General features: G+C 36.6%; 1 protein-coding gene across 1 annotated transcript in view; it reads left to right on the plus strand.

The window, feature by feature from the left end:
- The first annotated feature begins 6,943 nt into the window (after window positions 1-6,943).
- Window positions 6,944-22,172, plus strand: part of LOC150095280 (DNA primase large subunit-like) — a 235,407-nt gene continuing 220,178 nt past the window's right edge. Inside the window, exons 1-2 of the mRNA XM_090410636.1 lie at window positions 6,944-7,404; window positions 21,333-21,523. Of these exons, the coding sequence (XP_090266762.1) occupies window positions 21,367-21,523 (157 nt within the window). The 5' untranslated portion in view covers window positions 6,944-7,404; window positions 21,333-21,366. The remainder of the gene's footprint in view (window positions 7,405-21,332; window positions 21,524-22,172) is intronic.

Genomic DNA, 22,172 nt, shown 5'->3' on the forward strand with positions numbered 1-22,172 from the left:
GTTGTTCTTCAAGTCAAGATGTACTTGACTCATAAAGAAAAAAATCTTATGGATTTCCTTTCGCTAATTTCTTCTCATAGTCTGATTTTGCATTATTAACAATGCTGGTTAGCTGTCTTGTCTGATGCTTGTATTATATTCCATACAAGATAGCTGGTTATCTACTTCTATATGCTCCACAACATTTTCTTTTTTGGCAGCTCATGCTTAATGATACTAGTCATCCAACTTGTACCCGATTTACCCTCCTGCCTTGGGTATCTATCTATCTATCCCAATGGTTTTAACAGGCCTTTAAGGCCCACAACCTTCCAAGCATGCTTGGATTTCGTAACCGAAATACGAGGATAGAATGGTCACTCCTATGCCTCAAGGTATTCTTGGCTGTATCCCTGTGTGTTCAAGGGGCCGGTTTGCCTGCTTGCGGGATGAAAAACACCAGATAAATTGGCGGAAAAAACCCTACTGCCTGCGCCCAAGACCGGCAAACTTGGCTATGGCTGAGGAAGATCCTTCAGCTCCTCACGTCTCCGACGGGAATCGAACCTAGGACACTCCTTCCCCAGGCATATGGTTGCGAAGCGCAAAGCCACTAGGCTAACCGCGCGGACCCTGCCTTGGGTATGCATTGTGATATTGCTTCATCTAGATATCCCTTGACTATCTTCCATGTACTGTGACCATTCTTCCCTTGCAGATCTTAATGCCGTGGTACTGCTTCAAGTAAGTATCTTCCTAAGTGTATCATAATCACCTACCTTAAACTTGTATTTCCACATATACCCCTTTTAACTGGAATTTCCACATTTTCTTACCTCCCGATCAAATTTCCCAATTGGAAGCAATGTATCTACCTTAGTTATAGATAGGTGTTCTGATTCTATAACAAGATCCAATCCTCTCATACCCTGAGCCTCATTCGTTATATTCTAATTGAAGAAATTATCTCTCAATAAGGGGGTAAATTCCATATTCTTCTTACCATGTGAACTTTCCTACTTTCATTCTATGTATCCGAAGTTGAATTTCCCCCATAATAATTACTTAACTCGAAATCATTTTATTAATCTGCTGTTGACTATCTTTCACATCATTCATGACATCCCCGGGCCTATAGCAGCAACAAATTTTATGTTTTGTCCGTTTGGCCTCGATCTCACACTAGATTGTCGCATAAAAACTGTCATCTGTTCCGAATGACTCCTAATCTTGTTGAGTGCAATTCATATGCTGTCATCATCAGTACCTCATCCGCTGTCCAGTTTACTTTATTCTCCCAGAAAAGACTAAATCCATCACATTCTATCCCTGTAACTATGTCTTCTTCTGTTATCCAAATCTCACTAATACCTATAACTTTTTGTCATGAGCATTTTTAGCAATGCCTAGAATTAGTGTGTATAAACTGTAGCATCCTGTTTCGATGCCAACCATCTTTACATTCTGAATTGACTATCCCATTCGATAATATTGCCTGAGAGTAGATTCCGCATTTGTTGTTCATTCACATACTCATTCACTTTGGTTTTTCACACACACTCGTTTGCAACCGCCCGAATTGCTTTAGTTTGCTGACTTTTGCTCACACATTCTCAGAGAATAATGCTTTCTCGAGACATCTCACTCCGAATCCATTTAAGAATACTCTATTTAGCACTGTACAAATCTTTCCCTTTATCAAACTCAGACCATCGGTCCATAAGTTCTGTTTCATTCCTTCTGCACAGCCTGTATATTATTTAATTATCTAACATAGCTCTCCTTCTCAGTTCGTCTGTATCATAGCGGGGCAGAAGACTCACAGACTTCACTTTGTCTCTCTTCTAACATCTCTTTGACATTTCTCCCCATACAGTATTTCTCACCTCTATATCATTGATTCTATCCAAGCATTTAATTCTATAACTTTTCCTTACTGCATTCTGAGATCATTATGGAATATCGTACCAAGGAAACCAGATTTTGTAGCGCTTTTACGAATAACTCCCCTTATCATGATTAGCTTAGCTGTGAATAATTATTTGTTTACGCTCATTCTCTCTATTATTCTTGCAATTTTGGTTTTGGCCTATGAGTCTATGACCTCATATTTTTTTCTGTTTTCAGTTCAACTGATCTCTTGCCGTTTCTGCAGATTTTCGGTCTCTGGCTTTGTCCTGTGAAGAACAATATGTAAGCACCAATTTATTTATTCATATCTTGCAAGCTCTCCCGAACCTCCACCACCGTATTTTCAATATTATTACCTATATTAATATTTTTTGGCCTGGTATCAATGTCTTCTATAACGTAAATACTGTTCATTTTAAAGGTATTTATTACACACTCACTCACTAGTCCGCTCTTCTTCCACAAATATTTCAAATTTCGCCACGAGTATATCACAAAAATATTGAATTGAACAAAATGACGCAAATTTAGGTTGCCCAACAAAGTCGAGTGTTAGGCATTGGTTGGTACAACAATGCTAATTTAATGAAATATAACTTACATCAATATATAGTTTTACTTTACTTTATTGGCTTTATTAATATAGTTTTACTAATGTCTAAATAAGTAAGTCTGTCTGGCATACATATAAAACGGTAAATACAATTAATTAATTGAGTATTATTAGAAAATATTTGAAAAAAAAATTAATTTTCCGCAGTGTTACCAGTTGACGACATTCACTAAATCCACGAACCCTATACCGTTTTGGAGAGGTTGCACTTACCGATACCAAAAACTCTTTGGGCTAGTGATTATAATAATGATAGAAATAAGCTGAGGGTAGTTCAATGGATTGAACAACGAAATTCGAAGGTGAGATGGTAGCAGGACACATGGCTAGTGCAGAAATATTTATCAGCATTAATGGCAAACTGCATTCTTGAAGTGAAAAAGATAAAATGATTTGAGGCATTATGGATGAATAATAAAATCAAACTGACTTTTATCTGTACAGTTAAAGTGCGTGGATAGCACTCCAAAAACGCGGTGATTTAAAAGATCACCCGAAATCTCATTAATTGACCCTAAAGGATTACTAATAAACTCAACAATCCTGATCTAACTAGCTCCAGAGCAAAAAACTAAAGAGACCCTTTGCCCATGTATTTACTCTATTTATGTTACCGAAATTGTTCTCATAATCTATAATAGTTAAATATGTCTCGAAATTAAACTAAATTCTTTCATATATTCTAGAATTTGCTTTAAGACATGTATTATAATTTTTATAATATATCATAAATATAATGTATTGATAAAGTAATACATTATATTAAAAGGTTTTAGTTTTTCAACCCGGTCTTTCATATTGTGTGATAGGAAGTTAATAGCAGCAGTCGGCTGTTTCTTTCTTTCTTTTTTTATTCGTATGTCTTTACTTACCTTTCTGTATACCGTATATATTCATAATCTGTGTGCACTGATACTTATTAATACTTTGCCAAAAAATTTTATCTAGTGTTAAAAAAAAGAAAAGAAAAACAAAGAAAACGAATGCACAAAATTTTCAAATAAATAAATAAATAAATCAGCTAACGCCTTTTATTCCCTTATAGAGAGTAGACGAGGTCCATATTCCCTATGTAGCTTTTGGAGACCGAATGAGCAGTTCAATCTCCTCCAGTAGCCAATCAGAAATAGCTGGCCCATGTCTATCACTCATTACAGCAGCCACCGATGAAGATGCTGGCAAACAACTGTTGCCATCTCTTGGTACCTATGCCTAACAAGATATGTTACAGTCTGAAATAATGTGGGTTCTACGGTCGATTTCCTTGAGTTCACGGGACGAAAAACCCGAATTTCCGGCAGGAAAAACACGCTTGCCTGTGCCAGTAATCGAATAACTCGGGAACCGGTAGAAGAAAGGCTTAGAAAAAGTTCCTCCAGTCGGCGACTAGACTTGAACTTAAGTCTGACTTCCAGCGACCAAGCGCAGAGGATGCAAGCGTCACTTCCACTGAGCTACACAGGCCTGTTTTTTCACTGAATGGGAATGCCAAAAATGCAATTTTCAAATTCAGATATTTACAATATCAGCAACCAAACAGCAGAATGATCGATGCTGCAATTATCCACATCCTTCTCATTTTTAATAGCTGTCATGCAGAAGCCTTTCATGTGCAAAGAATTGAGAACAACAATCGAAAAATCTATGATGTCATCAGAAATTCTCAATGTCTTAAGGCGTCTAGATTAAGGCAATTGTGCCGAAATTAAAAATACCATAATTCATCACTGATGAGATACATTATTTTCAAATTTTTCGCCAATTCCTATCACAAAATAACTGTTTTTCTTATAAGAAATTTAGTCCTTAATGACTGGGGTCAGATAGTTCCTCAACAGTGGTAATCATTCTTGGAACAAGTATACAATATTCAAAATCTAAAGCTTTCTTAGATATTATATATTGCATACTCACTTATATTAATAGATTCTTTATATAATAATAATAATAATAATAATAATAATAATAATAATAATTTTTTTTATTGTTCTTTCAAATATTTACATATGTACAATGATCATCAATTCAGTATATTATTTTACAAGGTTCAGCACTTTGTGCTACATATAATGGGACTTAAATAGTAATGATGATAACAGTTTTTTTTATATATAACAATCATAATAGTAATTTACAATTATATTGTTCAGAGTTACATAAGTTGTATAATATTACATGTTGTAGTTTACTCATTTTTTTTTCAAGTTTGAAAAGGTGTGATTATACAACATTTTTTACACATATGCAATCTAAATATTATGTTTCCTTATTCTCACAAACATATGGTGTAAACTCATGATTTACATTTAAAAGAATTTTTTTTACATTGCATACATTTGTTACAGTTATTATATACATTACATACATTTGTTACAATTATTATATACATTACATATATTTGTTTACATGTGATACATTACTTACATTTGTTTACATGTGATATTTACATTACGTACATTGGTTTACATATAATACATACACTACATACATTGGATTTCACGTGATACGTACATTACATGCATTTGGTTACATATGATACATCTTGGATGAGAACTAATTTCTTTGCTTTCATCCTCGAAGCTTATATGTAAGCTTATCTGAGGATGATACCAGTTGGCTATTATGTATTATTATTTTTTTTTTTTTTGCTGTGTTGGGAAGCTACGAAATCTATGATTGAGAAATTCGCGCGCACGCACACGCACACGCACGCAAACACACGCGCACGCGCACGCACGCACGCATGCGCACGCACACACACACACACACACACACACACACACACACACACACACGCACGCACGCACGCACGCGCACGCACGCACACACACACACACACACACACACACACACACACACACACACACACACACACACACACACACACTCACACACACACACACACACACACACACACACACACACACACACACACACACACACACACACACACACACACACACACACACACACACACACACACACACACACACACACACACACACACACAATAATTTGGAATGTATTGATGCGTCGCTGAATTGGAAGCCTGAGCGAATACATTATGTTTCATTAGGTTTGTAAGGTATTTTGGGTGCGTGTTTCATGTTCGTACTATGTCCTTAGAGCTCTTTTCATGCAATTGTAGTTTGTAAGGTTTCTGTATTCAAAAGGTAATTTGTTTATCATGTCTAGGATGTAGAAGTTTCGCGTGGCCTTTCCGTAGTGATTATTGTATTTATATGTGATATAATTAGTAGTGTGAGGTCTTGTTATACGGTATGTATTTCTAACTGTCCTGTAGTTGGCATCGAAATAATGTTTTAGCAAAGCTGCATAGTGACATAAATGTTTTGCTGTCAGTATTTTGTGTTCTGACATTGCAATGTATATAAGGTCGTGATTTTCTCTTTGTTCCCAAAAGATCAGTTTTGTCATTTTGTAGTGTAGCGACATTAATCTATTTAATTTGTAGGTTGCACAGAAAGTATACGTTGTTATAGCGTATCTTAGTATATTTTGGCATAGTGCTTTGTATATTAGTGTTTTTAGGCGTATGGGAACTATGTCTTTTAACCAGTAGAGTTTGCCACTTATTGTTCGGAGTTTGTTGTGTAGATGGTTTATGTGGCTATTCCAGTTGATATCTGCATCGAAGTATATTCCAAGCTATCGTATTGTTTAAATCTGAGTGATTGTAGTGGTTTTGCTGTTCTGTGTGTTTTTTATGTTGGAAAGTGGATGTTGGATGGGTATATATTTGTTATTGTTAAATTGTGAATGAAACTATGTTGTGTAATTTATTTTTTTTCATTCACATTTAACATTGCTTATTATGTATTAATCATGATTTGTATAAAAATTAATTATTATTTCTTAATTTAGGATTACTATTTAAATATTTATTCTAAACTTAACCTACTATTAATTTATTAAGCAATAATATGTGCAGAATTTATAATAACTAAAATATATATATGATGTAACGAAAAGTATTATTACAATTAATTCTATACGTAATGAAAAAGCTGATTAAATAGCTCAAATATTCTGTTTATTCTTATTTGTGAAAATTTAACGTTATGTAATCACTCATGTAGTAGTAGAGCATTGTATTACATTAGCGAAATGTTTGCGTTCAATTGTTGTCATGGAGACGCATGAAATAAACAAGCACGAGTCAAAGAGTGCGAGACCTTCGGACTGAAAGGAGAGGATGGGATATAGATATTTGTGAAAATTTAACGTTATGTAATCACTCATGTAGTAGTAGAGCATTGTATTACATTAGCGAAATGTTTGCGTTCAATTGTTGTCATGGAGACGCATGAAATAAACAAGCACGAGTCGAAGAGTGCGTGACCTTCGGACTGAAAGGAGAGGAAAAGATATAGAAGATTTTTAATTAGAAGGAAGAGAGGAGGTTTTTGCGGAGCGGGAAGGAAGATAGGATACAAGCAAAGGAAGTGGAAGAAAATTATAAGTTCTCTAGGGCAGAAATTCATGAGATTAGTGTTTAGAAGTGAGCCAAAACATAGTGAATCATATACTTAGCTGCAAGTGAAGTCAGCTGTGTTGTAAAGGAAAATTAATGCCGTATCCGGATAAATAAAGAACTGGACATTGAATGGAAAATTCTGATTAGTTCCAGTTAGTCTAGGATTACGTCATAATTCTATGTTGCCCTGAGAAGAATTATATTGAAATTAACTAGTTTGAGAAAAGTAAACAAGGAAAAATATCAGTGCCTTATTGATGTGTTTTTCTTTTGAGTAGTGAAGCGCAATTAACAGTAGTTCAGTTAAATCGTTGGAGAATTTTTATTAATGTGTTCCGCTAACGTAAATAAGTTAATTCATAAGTGTGCTCACAATTAATTGATGTATTGAAGATTGTATCTGGTAAGAGTAGTCATATTTGTTTGTTTGTTTATTCTAACATTAACATATCTTCGAAGTTCAAAGTCCGAAATAAGATTGCTTGGAATATTGTCTACCTTGATTAGTGCTTCCTGTGAATTTAAACATTAAGTACAGCTGATTGATATGTGGAGACTGATTAAATAAGACGTTTCGTTTTATTAACTTGAGTTAAGAAAGCTTGTGATTTTGAAGCTGTGAATTGTATGTGAAAGTTTAGAACATTGAATTGGCATGAGTGACTTAGCAAGATGTATTAAGTTAATTGTATTGTTTCATTTTAAAGCAGAATTCTTGTATTTGTTATATATATCAAATATTAAATGTTTTATTTTGTTAATCTAAATATTGTGTTTGCCTGAATTCCTTTTTATTGCACCGTTCATAAATATTCGAATCTTGCAGGAACCCCAAGTGGAATAGTAAATAATTCGGCCTAAATAAATGAGGAGACTGCTAACTTAATTAAGAATTGATCCTACTATTTTATATAGACTAATCTAAAAATAGGGTGGCGCAGTATAATCATAAATTTCCCTATTTTTGGATCAGTGATTAATTTGCAATTAGTTGTAATATTGATAAGAGTGACTTGAACCAAGATGGCGGATTTAGAACATAACATGAAAATAGAACGTCACGACATTATCAACTGGTCAAGTCAGTGGATTTCTGAATATCATTAATTTTGTCTTTTCTGAGTTTAGGTGTATTGAGTTTTTCGTGAGCCAGTCTATGATCAGATTTATATCATGTTGCATATTTGTTTGGGCTATGCTTGAGTTATTACGGACGGATATTATTGCTGTATCGTCTGCTTATTGGAATATCTTACCTTTGAGTGGTAACTGATTAATATCGTGCGTGTAAATGTTGAATAGAGTTGGGGAGAGTACAGCTCCCTGTGGCACTCCAGAGGTTACTGGTAGCTCCTGCTTCGGTTTGATCCGATACGTGTGATATGCTTTCTATTTTGGAGGTAGTTTGTAAACCACCTGTGAAGAGGCCCGTCTATTCCAACATGCCTCAGCTTTTCTAACAAGGTTTAATGTGTAAGTATCTCGAATGTTTTAATTAGATCAATAATGACTACCACGGCAATTTTGTTTTTGTCTAATGCGGTATTAATTACGTGTGAAAGTCTTCCAAGAGAGATGTTGTTCCCTTATTTTTCTGAAAACCATATTGTGTTTTGGGGATAATATGAAAGATCTCAGTGTATGCTGTGAGTTTCTTCAGTATGATCTGCTCCATAATTTGATTGATAATTGGTAATGTTGCTATGGGTCTGTAATTTCTGTTTAAGTTTTTTTTTCCATGTTTGTATATGGGTGTGATTATGGCGGTCTTTACCATACTTGGTATCTGTCCTGTTTTAAATATTTTATTTATTAATTTTAGTAGGATAAGACTTAAACTAGTTGCATGTTGCTTTATATCTTTAGGTCTGATACCATCAATTCCTTGGCCTTTGTTTGGTTTGATTTGGTGTATTGCTGAGAGAAGTTCTGCTTCTTTTATGGTTGGGAACCATAATGTCTGTTTTGATTATGGTCCAAGTGGAGGGTTTTGTGATTGGGGAAATATTTCTGTGCAGTTCATGGATGGAGTCTGCAAAATATTGGTTAAAGACATTTGCTAGTTGCTGGATAGGTTTTTGCGTCTTTCATGATGCTGTGTTTTATGGTTTCGGAGGCGGTGGTGTTGGAAACAAAATCTAGCATCTCATTGATCCGATGCCAGGTTTGTTTCATGTTGTTTTGTGTAGAGGTTAGTTTGTCTCTGTAGTAGCTTCTTTTTGCATTTCTGATTTGTGTTGTAAGGCGATATCTTGTTATCTTATATTCAATTTTTAAAGCTGTGTTATTTGGATATTGCTTTAATTCTTTCCATAAAGCGTCCGTTCTGTGTATTTCTAGGATTAAGTTTTATGTTATCCAAGGATTTTGTGTTATTTTTGAACGAATTCTGACTTTCTTTGTAGCTTTCTTATATATTTCCTCCAGTGTGAGTTTAATGTTGATGTATAAGATATCTGCTGAATCTCATGTCAGGTGTTTTCAGTCTGTTTTTCTTATTTCGTGGTTGACTATTTCTTCGTCTATTATTGTTTTCTGTCGCTTTTCTTCTGTGGGACATTGCATGGATATTGTCTTGGTGTGCAGGTTTAGAGCGGTGAAATAATGGTCTGCTACTTTGCACTTTATGACTGATGCAGTGTAACTGTTTGGTGGTGCTCGGACGTTTATATGATCTAAACAGGAGGCAGTGATAGTATTTCCGAATATTTCTTCTCTAGTACATGATATTATTGTAGGTATTAGATTAGACATGAATAGGGTGTCTAAGTATTGTAGAGTGTTGTTCTGGTTTTCGTTTGCAATATTTATGTTGATGTAGCCAATTATCATTAGGTATTCGGTTGAGCATATTTCTTGTCTTGAAAGCCAGCAATTGAGTTCGTGTAAGAATTTTATCATGTTTAGGTTTGGTGGCCTGTAAATAGCATTTAGTATTATGGGATGCTTTCTATTGGTGGTATTAGTGATTTCGAGGCAAAGGGTTTCAGCATGCTCAAACTGACAGGCCGTTTCTTTTGCTATTAATTTTTGTTTGATAAATATTAATATTCCACCCTCCTTTCTTGTTTGGCGGCATGATCTAGAAAGCAGTCGCTTCGTCATTAGTTATGGATACTTCTGTATGAATCAATATATCAATAATATCAGGGCAATTCCTCAGATAAGCGTGTAACAATAATCAAAGTTTTCGGATGCTTCTGATGTTAATATGCAAGATTGAGAGACCTCTCGCTTGTACTGTGTTGTTTCCATGCATCAAGCGATTCCAAAGTACAATTACGGATATATTCTGGTGTAATTACATGTAAATGATGGTTCACTTTCATTTTTGTTGTGTTGAGATCTTCTTATTGAACTAAGTTGGATTCTTTTGTTTCACTCTGGCAACCTGTCAATATCTTCCAAGCTTTTTATTTATATAGACTTTGAAGTCTGTGACTTTCTCAAGAATATTTTGCCGTCTTTGATCCATAAAAATTTATAGATTTTTTTCTGTTTTTTCTTTTGTTGCTTGGTTCAAAATATTCTGATTGAAAGATGATAAATACTAAGATAGAAAGTTTGGCGTATTGTCTTGCGATGCATTTAAATCCTTGACCTTGACAAGAGATTGTCTCTTGTAGCCTTGCTTGTCAGACGAACTATGACTGGTGCGGGTTGTGGCGAGCCTTGTTTTTCGTTCTTCCTGGGAAACCGATTTATGGTTCTGAATATCATTATGCCCTAGGGGGATGTCAATTGCATGGCCTAACTTTAAAACTAAGTCTCGGAGATTTTCTGTGGATTCAGTTTCTGGAAGAGCGTTTATGACAAGGTCTTCTTTATATTGTTGTTGGTTTAAAACTTCGTATTGTAGTTTCAGGAAATTAAATTCTTGACGGAGTTCTGATGTGTCTTTTATTAATTTTTGCTGCCTTTCAGTTAATGCATCAATGCTGGTTTTAATGTATTTTACAGTTTGTAAGACTTCTTCGACTTTGGAATTATTAAATTTAACAAACTCTTCATATTCGCTAATTTTTTTTTTGTTATTTCTTTATTCTGTTTATCAAATAGTTCTTGGACAAGATCTACCAAGCTGGGTTTTATATTTTCTAAACCTTTTTCTAGTAAAAAATTTAAGGAACTCAAATTATAAGACTCACCAATATTTTGTTGTCTGTTCCATTCATCGTCCGATTCTACCTCCGGCGTAATCAGTTGCGCCGTTTCTTTGTTCTCTCTACAGTTTAGGCACTTCCATTCTTCTCGTTTGGCATTGGATTTGCGTTGCCATGTTGTTTCTGAAAGTATGGAACAGGTAAAGTGAAGATTCCTATGGCATTTCCTGCAGGTTATATGACATCCATCGGATGGTAATTCCTTCAGGTACTTGTTGCACTTCATGGCTCACCTTTCTTCCTTTGATTATTTCCTTATTATTCCTATAATAATAATTATAATAATAATAATAATAATAATAATAATAATAATAATAGCCCTGTGTAGCTCAGTGGATGTGGCGTTTGCACACCACCGCGCTAGGCCGCACGAAGGAAGTCTTGGTTTCGAGTCTAGTCGGCGACTAGAGGAAATTTTTCTAAGCCTTTTTTCGACCGGTTCCCGAGTTAGTCGATCTCTGGCACGGGCAAGCAGGTTTTTCCTCCCGGAAACTCGGGTTTTTCGTCCCGTAAACTCAAGAAAATCGACCGTAGAACCCACATTATTTCAGACATTAAATATATTGTGTTAGGGTTAGAGACCACGAGATGGCGGCACATTTGAGCCGTCTCTCTTCACTGCGTACCGCTTAATTAGTGATAGCCTTGGGCCATCTGTCTCTGATTGGGTACCAGTGGAGATTGAACTGCCCACTCAGTCTCCAAAAGTTAGATAGGGCTAAATGGCCTCGCCTACTCCCGTATATACGGGAATAAAAAGGCGTTAGCTGATTTTTTTTTTTTTTTTTTTTAATAATAATAATAATAATAATAATAATAATAATAACTCGTGAACTGTACTAAGCTCTTTTCCACAGGTTCACGAGTTGGTTAAATTCTGCATGGGCCTGTAAACTTTTCTGTAAACTATTATTTCTATTACGTGAAACCTCCAGGGAGTCCAAGGACTCATCACGGAAGGGTTATCTGCTTTACGAGTCGCTAAGTAATCTCATCTTTGCACCACTACTATTTAATTCTCCTACTACCATCATCGCCACCTATCACTCATCATCACCAATAACAATAATTTTTTTCTGTAAATTGCATGTGTCTTGAACGCGGGATGAAAAACCCGAGTTTCTGGGAGAAAAAACCCTGCTAATGCCTTATGTGATCGGACAATTCACCTGCAATTGAAAATATTCACTTAAGGTTTCCCCTCGTACCGACGAGAATCTAACGCAATTCTTTTGCAATCGTTCTTCAGCTGTTCTTCCAATTGCGTTACAGTTTTTCGTCTCGTAAACCCTAGAAATTCGAAGAACCCACACTATTTCAGACATTAAAAATATTGGGTTAGGGACGCTTGTTGAGATGTCTCTTCACTGCAGTCCTCTTAAATTTGCAGACCTCAGTGTAGAGACAATTTTAACTATGCTTAAAATTGCTTACACCATCAGCTATCAGCTAACGCCTTTTTATTCCCGTATACGGGAGTAGGCGAGGCCATTTAGCCCTATCTAACTTTTGGAGACTGAGTGGGCAGTTCAATCTCCACTGGTACCAATCGGAGATAGATGTCCCAAGGCTATCACTAATTAAGCGGTACACAGTGAAGAGAGACGGCTCAAATGTGCCGCCATCTCGTGGTCCCTAACCTTAACACAATATATTTAATGTCTGAAAAGAATGTGGGTTCTACGGTCGATTTTCTTGAGTTTACGGGACGAAAAACCCGAGTTTCCGGGAGGAGAAACCCGCTTGCCCGTGCCAGAGATCGACTAACTCGGGAACCGGTCGAAAAAAGGCTTAGAAAAATTTCATCTAGTCGGCGACTAGATTTGAACCACCAAACCCTTTCTTCGTGCGGTTAAGCGCTGTAGAGTGCAAACGCCACTTCTACTGAGCTACACAAAAAGCCTTTAATTTCATAAAATCGGTGAAAACTTTTTTTTTTTTTTAAATCTTGTATTTTGAATGCTAAATAATACTATAATAGCCACTGAATGCAAACTCCTTCAGTTATTTAAATGATGCATATACACGTGGTTGATATACAAATTCTGTCAAGGTTTGGATTTGAAAATTCTAGGGTTAAAAGACTAAAAGAGCTCGAATGAATTTGCGGTTGACATTTTCGTTCAGCTATACTCTGTCCAATAGTGAACCCTAAATAAGTGCTCTTAAATCTGCATAGCTGCAAAAATCCATCACAGTTTTTACGAGTTCAAGTGACTGTGATGACTAGACAGTAGACACACAAAAATGAATATGCTGCAACTAGTTGACGTCAGCGTCAGTTCGCCCACACGGCGCTGGCTTAAAGTAACTAATTAGATTGAAAGGGTAGACTCTAACCGTTAGAATACTATTGAAGTGTAAAGACTGAAGATGTTAGTCAATAAAATAAGTGACAAGTATGATTTATCATAATTGTCGCTTATTGTATCATATTTGTTACTTGACGATAGATTAGAAATTCTGAAAGCAAAAATTTTGTTCTTTGATTTGCTATGCTTGTACACATATACGAACAGCTGAACGAGAACATTGTTGCTAATCATATAATCTGACCAAATTTGATTTTAATTTTCTCCAAAGGAAATTTGATTAGCAGAGAATATTACGACCGAATCGGAACATTAGGAAGAACAATGGGCGATATAATTTTCTGAATGGATAGAATAAAACTGAGATAAAGTTTACAAAATATAAATTGTTTTCTGAAGAATGCAAAGAAACTGAGGATAATTTTTATAAGAATAATCATACAACAGCATATCAAATAATTAAGAAATTAACAAAGTCTTTTGTTCGTAAGAGCTGCATAACTGAGGATGAGGATGGAACAAATATTACTGATCATGAAAAAATTTTGAAAAGATGGTATTATTATTATTATTATTATTATTATTATTATTATTATTATTATTATTATTATTAAGAGAGACCTCCAGGGAGTCAGAGTCTCATCAAGGGAGGCCACACACTACATACACCAGCTATCTAACTTATTCTTGAATTCATTCACACTGCTTGCACTCAAAACATCCAAAGGCAATCCATTTCAATCAAGCACCACCCTCTGAGAGAAAAATCTCGCCCTCACACCCTTTTTGGCGGCCTTCATTCTCAGTTTCCAAGGATGACCTCTCGTCCTTTCCCCACCCTCCATAAATTGAAAAATTCCATCAATTGAAATCCTGTATGACCCTTTCAAAAGTTTGTAATTCTCAATCATATAACCCCTCTTTCTCCTGTATGCTAATGTCTGTAGTCTACAAATTCTCAATCTGTCTTCATAATCAGTATTCCACAATCCTGATATCATTTTTATCACTCTTCTTTTTACTCTCTCCAATATATCAAATTCACAACGGAGACCAGACCTGTGCACAGTACTCCAAGTGAGATCTTATGAAGGCCTTGTAAAGAGGCAAAATCACATCCATATTTTTACATGTGAACGTTCGATTCAGCATTGCAATTATCTTTTGAGTTGTATTTGTAATCTTTGCCACATGGCCCCTGAACTTCAACTTCCTAACTATTAACACTACAAGATCCCTAGCCTCATCCGTTTCTTCTAATCTGCCTTATCCCACCAATATAATACGACATTGGATATCTAATCATGCCGAAGTGAATGACTTTACATTTACTTAAATGGAACAGACACCCATTTTTCCATGCCCACAATTCCAGCCTATTCAATTCATTCGATATACGAATTTTTCATCAACACGCAGAACCACGTACTTGGTATGATTATTTAAATAAACTATTCAAGTGTGACGATAGCTTTGGCCAACAAAATTTAGAGGCAATCGTCCCAATGATATCGAACAATGATTATCCTATACTTTGAGAATAAGTAGAAAGAAATATCTTTGGATCGAAATCAGGAAGCAGCAGGAATTAACAATATTAACAGAACTACACTACTTGGAAACAAATCAATGGACCCCCCATGGGTAAGGCGCATCGTGCCGTGTTTATATACTGTATAAATGGGAGGAATATGATGCTCCTAACTCAGAGCAAATCTGTCCAGTTGAATTGCCTGGGAAAAGGGAACTAACGGAGATTTAAAGAGGAGTTGTGATAGGATTCTTTCTTGCAGGCCTATCTGTTCATCAAATTGTTGACAAATTTTACAAACCCAGATCAACAATCAGTGATACAATAAGGAGATGGAAGCGCAGAGTTTCAACTGGAAATGCTACCCGCAGCAGACGACCCATCCCACTCACCGAACGGATCGTACATGTAATAATATGTAAATACCGACATTCGTTCACCAACACGTGGAATGCAAAGTTGCAAAGTTAACATAGACTGGAACACGAATCTGCACAAAACTTTCAGAACCGATGCTCACAACCTGGGTTCCATGATAAAACCGCTGCGGGTAGCACTTCCAGTTGAAGTGCTACCCGCACTTCAGGTCCACATTACCTGAAGCAACATGTGGTGTCGTCTTCAGTGTTCGCGTGCAGTGGGATGTGGAAGCACCGAATTCTGTGTTAAGCTTCGGATCATGCTACACCCTAGACGGGTGTGAGATTAGGCGAATGCCCGGTGAACATCTCTTAGCAGACCTGAACTATGAAATTCGGAGGAGACGGTGTGATGATACCATCACCTGGGACTTGTTTTTCCCGGTTTGGCCTCGAACACCATTTCTGTTGTTAAAAACATTGAACTCGGAGACGTATCTGAACAATGCAATGCTTCCTGCTGCGTGGCGATTCTTCAGAACTGTCCAGTGTCTCCTTTAACAAGACGATGCACCCTTTCAATAAGGCTTCTGCTGCTGACACTGCTTGGCTTGTGGACATGAATTTCATCATGCTTGACTGGCCTCCACAGAGCCCTGATCTCAACCTTATTGAACATCTATTGGATGAGGATGAACTAGTACGTCGGATGACGTCAAGGGGCGGCCACACAACAACAGTCCACGATCTCATTACACGCTTACGGGGAGAATGGTCCAAAATTAATGCTGAGTGCTATCGTACTTGTAGAAAGTATGCTCCGTGGGATTGCTGCAGTGACCATAACGAAAAGAGGTTCTAAATATCCTAAAGGTGAATCCTGTGTTTGTATTCCCCCCCTCACACTATGCTGTCTTTTGACATCTTTGCAAGATTGACATCTTGCAAAGAAGGGAGAAAACCTATTGTTAGCACACTGCACATAATTGTGAGCTGATGTGGAACACTGAGATCTGATGAAAACCTTCAGAACATAGTTATCCTTATTTGATTGAAAACAAAAGGAAACAGCAAAAAGTTTAATAATTTTAGGAAAATTAGTTTCATAGGCTTCCAGAACAAAATAATTTTGGACAACTTATTCTCACAAAGTGAAGCAAATATGAAATTGATTTTCTCAAACTTCAAGCCTGGACTGAGAAAAAACAGCAATAGAACTGACCATATAATTACCCTCTATACCATTAGAGAAAAATCTGTGGAACATAATAAAGTAAATCGCCACCATTTTATCGGCATGCAACATAGACATGAAAATATGTATTCATTCCCTGTACAGATCTTTTGAAATGATCGTTGAAATCAATAGAAATCATAGCACTTACTTTCGAATGGAGCATGCAAAGAGAGGTGCTTATTATTACCGATGTTATTAATTGTTTTTTTTTTTATGTTGGGCCCATATACAGGAGGTTGGTTGGCTAACCTATACCATATTAGTACTATATGGAGAAACTTGTTTGCATTTGTTTTGAACTCCTGTATGCTGTATTCCTTGGAAAATACATCTGTGGGAAGACTATTCCACAGTACTGCAGTAGCAGGGATGAATGAGAAGGAAAAGAGACTTGTGCTGTGGGTTTCGAGGTGTACTGTGAATCGATGTTGGGTGGCATCTGTATGTGTTCCAATGGGCTTAGTCCAGGGTGGAGGAATTATTGATGTTGTTTCAGATGAACATTTCCCATGGAAATATTTATAGAATATAGAGATCGCAGAGACCCAACGTCTATGTGCGAAATGGGGGGGGAGTGAGTTGGTGAGGGATGGGTCATTGTTTGGTTCAGTTGCTCTCCACTGTATTGAGTCAAGCATTTTGAGGGAGTTTTTTGGAACCTTACTCCAGATGTGAGAGCAGTATTCGAGTGCTGGTCGGATTTGTGACTTGTATAGTGTTAACAGCTGTTTAGAGGTGAAGTAGAGTCTTCAGCGAAAGAGAAAACCTAGGTTTTTGGAATCTGAGGACGTAATAGTTGTGATGTTTATGCCAGGAGAGGTTTGATGTCACGGTAATTCCGAGAAGAGAAATTTAATCTTGTCTGAGAATTTGAAAGTTATCGAAAACAATGCTAGGGAAAATGATTCTTTTTTGTGAGAAATAAGGCAGAACTGGGTTTTACTAGCGTTGAAGTTAACGAGGTTATCTGAGCCCCATTGGCGGATGGCTTGGAGGTCGGAAATAAGGGCAGTGGTGGTTGATGTTCTGTGGATTGAGGTGAGTTGTGTAGAGTAGAGTTTGTCAAATGAAATTGAGGAACGTAATGTGCTTATGTGCTCATCTGCAAAACTGTGTATTGGGTTAGAGGTCAACTGAAGTAGGTCATTGATATATAGAAGGAAGATTGGATGGTGAGAGGATAGGAAGCCGTATACCATCTCAGATAGTGTGCGTCCAGACAGGAAGCTGACAATCCATCTGCAGAAGTCCTGAGGCAGTCCAAAAGATGGGAGTTTGCTTGGTAAGCATTTGTGCCAGACTAGATCAAACGCTTTCGAGATATCAAGTGCAACTACTTGGGATTCACCTAATTTCTCCATGGCATTTGTCCAGTGATGGGTGATGTATGAGAGTATATCTCCTGTTGAACTGCTTTGACCGAATTCGTACTGGTAGATTAAAGTTGAGAGTTGATGATTTTCTCCATTACTTTTGATGGGACTGAAGTAAGTGAGATATGGCGGTAGTTAAATGGGCAGTGATTTTTCACCCTTTTTGGGATTGGGTTGAATATAGGCCAGTTTCCAGGTTTTGGGATATATACCATTGGAGTAAGAGAGTGTGTACCGGTGACATAGGATTGGAGTCAGTTCAGGTGCAGGATAATTGGAGGAATGCCGTCAGTGCCAGGAGATTTTTTGTGTCTAATTTAGAGAACAGGTTTATGATGTCTTTTTGGCAAAAGGATACAACGGGCATTGTATATCGGGCAATTGGAATGACTGGAGGGTATTTGCCATTGTCAGTTATGTGTGCATTGGAGGCAAAGTGTGATGCAAGGAGATTAGAATTTTCTATGTGTGATGTTGCAATTGAGCCATATGGGTACGATAGAGTTGGGAATAGTGTAGGGCAAAAGTTACGGCCAATTGCCTTGGCAAGAGACCAATAGGCTCAGCTGCCGTTTTCACTGGCTACAAGCTTTTTGCTTTTGGCCCGTTCAAACTTTTTTTTGGAAGTATTGATAATTTTCTTGCATTTGTTTCGGGCTTCGGTATAGGCATTGAATGAGTATGGGGTTCTTGATTTGAGCCTGTTGTGGTATGTCTGATTTTTAATTCGTACAGCCTTGGCACATTTTCTGGAGAACAAGGGTTTAGTTAGGGGACTGCTGGACTGAGAAGTGTGGGGAATATATGTTTTCATGCCAGTGGGGGTCACTTTGGTGATGCGGTCAGTGCATATGTTTAAACTGGAAGACCGGAAACAATAGTCTAACCAGGGAATGAAGCATAGTAGTCTCGGTGAGTGTCCTATTTGGCACTGCTTTAATGCCAAACTACTCTTGTATGAGAGTGACTGTGTAAGCGTTGTTACACGGCAGAGAAGATGAGCAATAAGTTATGGTCAGAATTGTCCAGGGGCTCACTGCATATTTGGAAGTGTCATTAGTAAGGAAGAGCTCTGGTGATTTTGGGAAATGGCTTGGGTTATCTGGTATTCTGGTCGGGTTTTGAACAATTTATGTGAGGACATTGGTGACTACAAATGTTTCATCATCTCTGCCTACAGGATCTGTATAAATGGAAGAGGAAAGCCAATTGGTGTTATGGACGTTGTAATCACTCAGGAGGATGATTTGACTGTTAGGAGTGTGGCACTCGAGAAACAATGTAGAACTTTCTTCTTTGAATTTGTGAATGTAGGACTGTGGTGTAAGAGTGAGAGATCAAAGAGAGTGACTATATCTGTGCTCCTGACCAAGAAAGAAATGCTGTATCAGAAGCATAGATATTGTAATTTTATTTGTTTTCACTGTTACATAACAGTGCTCAGGAACTGGAAAAATCCTTTTTGAGATTGCACACATGAAGGAAGCTGATTAGTCGGAAATATCTATGCTATATCTTTAATAAAGAAGGAAGGTCAAAACAGTATTTTAGAACAAAAATTGCAAATTGCAAAAGCTAGATAGGGAAAAAGGCCCGCCTACTCCCTATAAGGAAATAAAAGTCGTTAGCTTATGAAGAAAGACTTCAGTTTACACTTATTTCGCAAAACAGATGAAACTGAAAACAAAAACTGCAACTCATGACTAATCACAACGTTCAATTGGATTATATATATATATATATAATTTTCTTTATATATATATATATATATAAAGAAAATTACTGCAATACACTCGCCAGTATTTACGAGTTGCTCTAGCGCGGACAACATAGAAGACATGAGCGCTTGTTCAAGCGTCCATATATTCGCCTTTTATTGGTCCATTTTCTCTCCGGTCAACTCTTTTACGAAACTTTTATTGTTTCTACATTCGGCTTTGAAATAATGCTGGATTTAATATCCACTTGATTTATATAATTTGCATAGCCGAACTGAAGTCTTTGGGATCTTTATTTCAAAAAATAAAAAATCAGCTAACGCCTTTCTTTCTTTTTTTTATTATATACGGGGAGTAGGCGAGGCCATTTAGCTGTATCTAACTTTTTGGAGACTGAGTGGGCAGTTCAATCTCCACTGGTACCAATCAGAGATAGGTGACCCAAGGCTATCACTAATTAAGCGGTACTCAGTGAAGAGAGACGGCTCAAATGTGCCGCCATCTCGTGGTCCCTAACCCTAACACAATATATTTAATGTCTGAAATAATGTGGGTTCTACGGTCGATTTTCTTGAGTTTACAGGACGAAAAACCCGAGTTTCCGGGAGGAAAAACCTGCTTGCCCGTGCCAGAGATCGACTAACTCGGGAACCGGTCGAAAAAAGGCTTAGAAAAATTTCCTCTAGTCGCCGACTAGACTCGAAACCAAGTCTTCCTTCGTGCGGCCAAGCACTGTGGTTGGCAAACGCCACATCCACTGAGCTACACAGGCTCTGGTTTTATTTTAATAAATTAATTGATTTATATAATTTAGAAATAATTATTTCGGTTCAATTGTATTGATACATCTAGAATTTCCTTTTTCTAATAGATTTTGCTCATAGAATTAAGCCGTAGAAGCGGCAATGTGACTAAAAAGAGAAGGTAGCATCATCAACATCAAATTCCTGACAAATCATTAAATTCCCTGAAGAGTGTACATGAAGAGGCAGCATTTGTTCTCTTAAATAAAGAAGAAGAGGGAATATTTCTTCCTCACTTCGAATAGTGACCGATAACATTTCTCCTTAGTGGAATCTTGCTTCTTACTTCAATAACGAAAGGGATTTTTTTGTTGGTGTTAGGGGAAACTCAGTATTACCACTGATACAATCGATTGTTATTCCTTTAAACTGTAATATTATTTTTAGACATCGAAGAAAGTTTTGCTTTCTTCGAAGAAAAAATTCGAATTTAATCACAACTTGAATTATTATTATTATTATTATTTACTTTTATGTAATTAATGTTATTCGTTTTAAGAATCAACTCGACATTTGACTAACTGGGGATACTTGATAGAATATATCAGTATAAGTGGGAAGTTAGATAATATAATAGGATGGCGGGAAATATGTAGTATGTTTTTGATGTATAGAATCACTTTTAAGGTAAAGTTAAAGTCTAAAATTGTTTTGAATTTCCTTAATTTGAAAAAAGTGGAGCTATGTTTTATTTTTGCGGTATGTATATATATATATATATATATATATATATAATATACCGAATGTGTTTTAGAGACGCTAATTAATGTTTACATGTGTGTGTTTTGCCTGCAAGTACTTTTCACAAGCAATACCTAATTTCTTGACTCCGCAGCTGAATATTGTTAACTGACACCAAAGTTTGCAAAATGGAATTTATAAATTCTAAACGAAGGAAAGCAGTAAAACTAACAGGAGAAAGGAAGGAAGGACTCTATCCTCATACTTTACAGCTGTATATGCTACCTCCCACTGATAACGTTAGTTTAGAGGAGTTCGAGATGTTTGCCATTGAGAGATTGAAAGGTATTGTAATTATATCAGTTTGACAGTATTTTATTTTATTAAATTTACATCTCGCCCATAGTATTTTTTAATACATACAGTACGCTAGGGTGTCGTTGTGCTAAGGGTTATATAATCTGAAACTACTCTGGACCATGTTTGGTGTCTAGAATAGTTTCCAGATTATATTACCACTACATAGCTGTGAGAGTCTTACAGTAAATGATAAAATTCATCCACCCACCTGAAGTCATTCATAAACATCTCCACCACAGTGGCACTTAAACCTTTACCTATTTGGAAAGTGGAGCTGCTATCCACTTTCCCCATCAGGTCAGCATGTTTGGTAGACCTCTTCTTTATGACATTTGGAAACTTACAATATGTGAAGGGAAAGGTAGATTAAATTATTCAGAAAACGTTTTGGTATTATTTAAGTTTAAAGCTATTCATTTTCAATTTATATATTCATAGTCATTTTCTGATGTTTATATAATTTTGATGATTCTGTATGGTTTCCTGGTGTTACTTTTCAATATTTTTGTTTAGCTTGGACATTTCAAATACACTGACTTGCTTTGTGATTGACTGCTTCCAGACTAAATCTCTCCTGTTTCTCCCCATTCTCTTTAGCCTCCTGTTTCCATTTTGAGTACTGGATAAACAATCC

The sequence above is a fragment of the Typopeltis vanoorti genome, chromosome 20 (genome assembly GCF_054136105.1).
Source record: "Typopeltis vanoorti isolate ZY-2024b chromosome 20, IOZ_Tvanoo_1.0, whole genome shotgun sequence".
Taxonomy (NCBI): domain Eukaryota; kingdom Metazoa; phylum Arthropoda; class Arachnida; order Uropygi; family Thelyphonidae; genus Typopeltis; species Typopeltis vanoorti.